A 3,115-nucleotide genomic window follows, 5' to 3' on the forward strand; every position below is an offset into this window, starting at 1 on the left:
TGTATAGCCACCCCTGTCTGGAGAAGTATAGGGGATCGCAGTGAGGCGTTACATTGGCAAGCTGCTCGGTCGCATCCTTGTGAGACGCATCAGGAACCAGTGATGTGGCAGTACTGGGTAATATGAAGGTTGACTCTTCCGATGTTGATAACTTATCTAGTGGATACTCTCGATGATGAGACGCGGACATTTTCATCGCCCAAGTTTTACATTTCATAGTGTAGTTCATGCTGTGTTCTCAGCCCAGGCATTCAACAGATGGACTAGGCTAATGGCTTGGGTCAAGAACGCACGACAAGAGTATCTAGAAATGGTAGTGCTTGTGCAGAAATATCAAGCTGTGTCCTTAAGACTCTGATATCACCAGTTTCGTTGTTTCACAATGTCCCGTACTGTGCAGACTTTCCTCGACCCCTTTTGCAACAATTCTTTTCGTTGCAGCATTAGGTAAAATCGGTAGGGACTCCATAAGACCAACATAGACCCTGTTACTCGCACAGTTCAGTACTTCCACCAGGATGGATACTTCGGTCAGCTCCTTGAGGATAACCTTATACATCAGTTATCTCATCCAGAAACCATCCTGGGTAAAGGAGGCATGTATGATGACCAAGATTCGTGAATGGGACATAACAATCAAACCTGACATAAGGAAGTTGAGATGGCTCGGACCCTTGCCGGGCGAGTCACCATGGGGGGGGGGGGGGGGGGGACTCGAAACTGAAAACAAAGGGTGGTTGTAGCGTCATCCGCTCTGGGTAATCGATTTACAGTATAAAGCACATTACTACACGCATCGTTTTGTGTTTAAAGGGGCATAAATAACAACAAATAGTTTACTGAGTTTATTGGTTCTTGTACAGATATCACAAAACGAAAGTGTTATTTACCAGTAAAATATCATTGAGAAGCCAGCTCTGTGTGATATTAAGTGGATGTGCGCTGGTTGACATACACCATATTTATTGTCGAAGAGGAAAACAAATAAAAGGAGAATCCGTTTATAGAAAAAAATCGTGGTAGTCAATCGACCCTAAATCCAAACGAGAACACAATGTCCTCAAACAACTTCATAAACGAGAAGGTTATTCAAAGACTCAAGTAGAAAAACACAACCCCGGTCCCTGAAATTGTGGGAAATGCAACACAAGACAACGAAAAGCTTACATTATTAAGACTGAACTCATGTGATAATTTTGTTTACCTAACCATGGACGAAACAGATTATACAAACAGTTACGGCAGATGTGTTGAGAAAGAGAGAATTACGGATGAATATCCGTTTTCAGTTTATCAAATATATACATATATATATATATATATATATATATATATATATATATATATATATATATACGCGCGCGCGCGCGCACGTGTGTGTGTGATTTTTCATATTTTACTCTTTGTACCTTTCCTATTCCAAATAAGAAACAAGGCATCTCATGTACCTTTAGTCGTCCCTGATTACTTGTTCCGTTTATGAATCTCTATTCGTTATGAACACGGAATTGAAGTATACTTATATTACGCCTGTAGTAATTTATAAATTCTAAATGTTATACAAAAATGTGACGCCGCATTGTTGAAAAACAATCTTTGAATCACTACAGTTTTCAGATATTTTAATTACAGGACAAATGTGATCAACCACTTAGAACCAAATCACTCGTCCCCGTGGAATCGATCGTTTCCTCTTCGACCACGTTCAGAGGTCTCGATTCAGCTGTTTCACCCGCTTCTTTCTCTACCTGGATTTCGTTGTCATTTTCGCCGTACAGGTCGAGCTGACGACTGTAGTAGAACACAACGATGTCGCCGAACACCGAGATGAAGGTGAATACTGAGGACAGAATTAATAGAATGGTCAGAGGGGATATAGAAATGGGCGCCATATGACAGAATCTTAAAATCAGGAATATGACAAGCAATAATTTATGCCCGATGAAAGTTACCGCGAGTATTTTATTTTCTGGGATAATTATTCATTTCAGTGTGCAGCAACCGTGTAAGACAAAAAAAAAATCTTAGAATGCATCGATCTGTCAAATTCATGCACTGTATGAAACAGACGAACGTATTATCACATAATTAAGGTTTACTGGGGGTATATCTGGTACCTAAGCATTTATAGTGCGACAAAATAACTGCAGCCTAATCAGATTTCCGTTCCCCCTAAAAAGAAAATAAAGGAAAGAAAACAAGTCAAGCCCAGAACCCCGCGTGTTCAGTCACTCGGGCACCCGACGGCTGGTGTTTCGGGCGATCAATCATGGAAAGGAGTCGGGGAATAAGAGAACAGATAGGAAAATTACATCATCGGCCAGGCGGGAATACTAGCACGTTCTCTGAACTTAGTTTCCCGGCACGTGACGCCATTTTTAGATTGTGCTCTGTATGCTTATATCCATGGATTAAAATCTCACCCGCAGGGATTAGATGTATGGCCAGCCGAAACGTGTCCGAGTCATACAACCAGCAATTTCCTCTCTTCCCACAGGACATGTCCCACAGCAAGCAGGTATAATCTGTGGATATACGATGACATAAATGATTTTAAATAGAAAATGGATTTCTTTTATATACAATACACATGCGCTGACTGCTACACCCTTTCAGACAACGTCCATGGTGTACACACGCTGCACAGCCACAAACCTATTACGGCTCCCATGATGATGGGTCCAGGAATGAGCCCGAAACAGCTGAGGAAAGCCGTCAGAGCTCCCAAGGCGACTCCTTTGTCTTTATCCTCCACGGAGCTGCCGGGTTAAAGGTTTTGGTTATTGTAAATTAGGTTTAAATGAAAGGCAGTTTTTAAATCTTCGTATTGCCTATGCTGCTAATAGAAGAACCAAAAGAAATTGCGACCTAACTGTTGAAAATTGGTAGTAGTAAAAAAAGCATCGGCAGTTGCATAACTATAAGGTCAAAAATAATCATAAATGCAGGAAAAATGGAAAATATAAAGATCAAAAGCTTTTGATTGAATTAAGGTATTTAGACATTTACTCTATACCAAGAGGACCTAAGCATGCGCGCAAAACAGTAAAAGTGTCATGATCGGCGTTTCTTTGCATCTTGTAACCACGAATATTAAAAGTCAACTGCTAAATAG

General features: G+C 40.8%; 1 protein-coding gene across 2 annotated transcripts in view; it reads right to left on the reverse strand.

The window, feature by feature from the left end:
• Positions 1–1,387: 1,387 nt before the first annotated feature.
• LOC125047456 (solute carrier organic anion transporter family member 74D-like) overlaps positions 1,388–3,115 on the reverse strand; it is a 13,181-nt gene continuing 11,453 nt past the window's right edge. For both annotated transcript variants that reach the window (XM_047645663.1, XM_047645670.1), the window contains 3 exons: positions 2,656–2,759; positions 2,424–2,525; positions 1,388–1,840 (listed from right to left, as the gene is read on the reverse strand). In XM_047645663.1, coding sequence (XP_047501619.1) covers positions 1,644–1,840; positions 2,424–2,525; positions 2,656–2,759 — 403 coding nt within the window. In that variant the 3' untranslated portion in view covers positions 1,388–1,643. The remainder of the gene's footprint in view (positions 1,841–2,423; positions 2,526–2,655; positions 2,760–3,115) is intronic.

Source organism: Penaeus chinensis, chromosome 4 (genome assembly GCF_019202785.1).
Source record: "Penaeus chinensis breed Huanghai No. 1 chromosome 4, ASM1920278v2, whole genome shotgun sequence".
Lineage (NCBI taxonomy): Eukaryota > Metazoa > Arthropoda > Malacostraca > Decapoda > Penaeidae > Penaeus > Penaeus chinensis.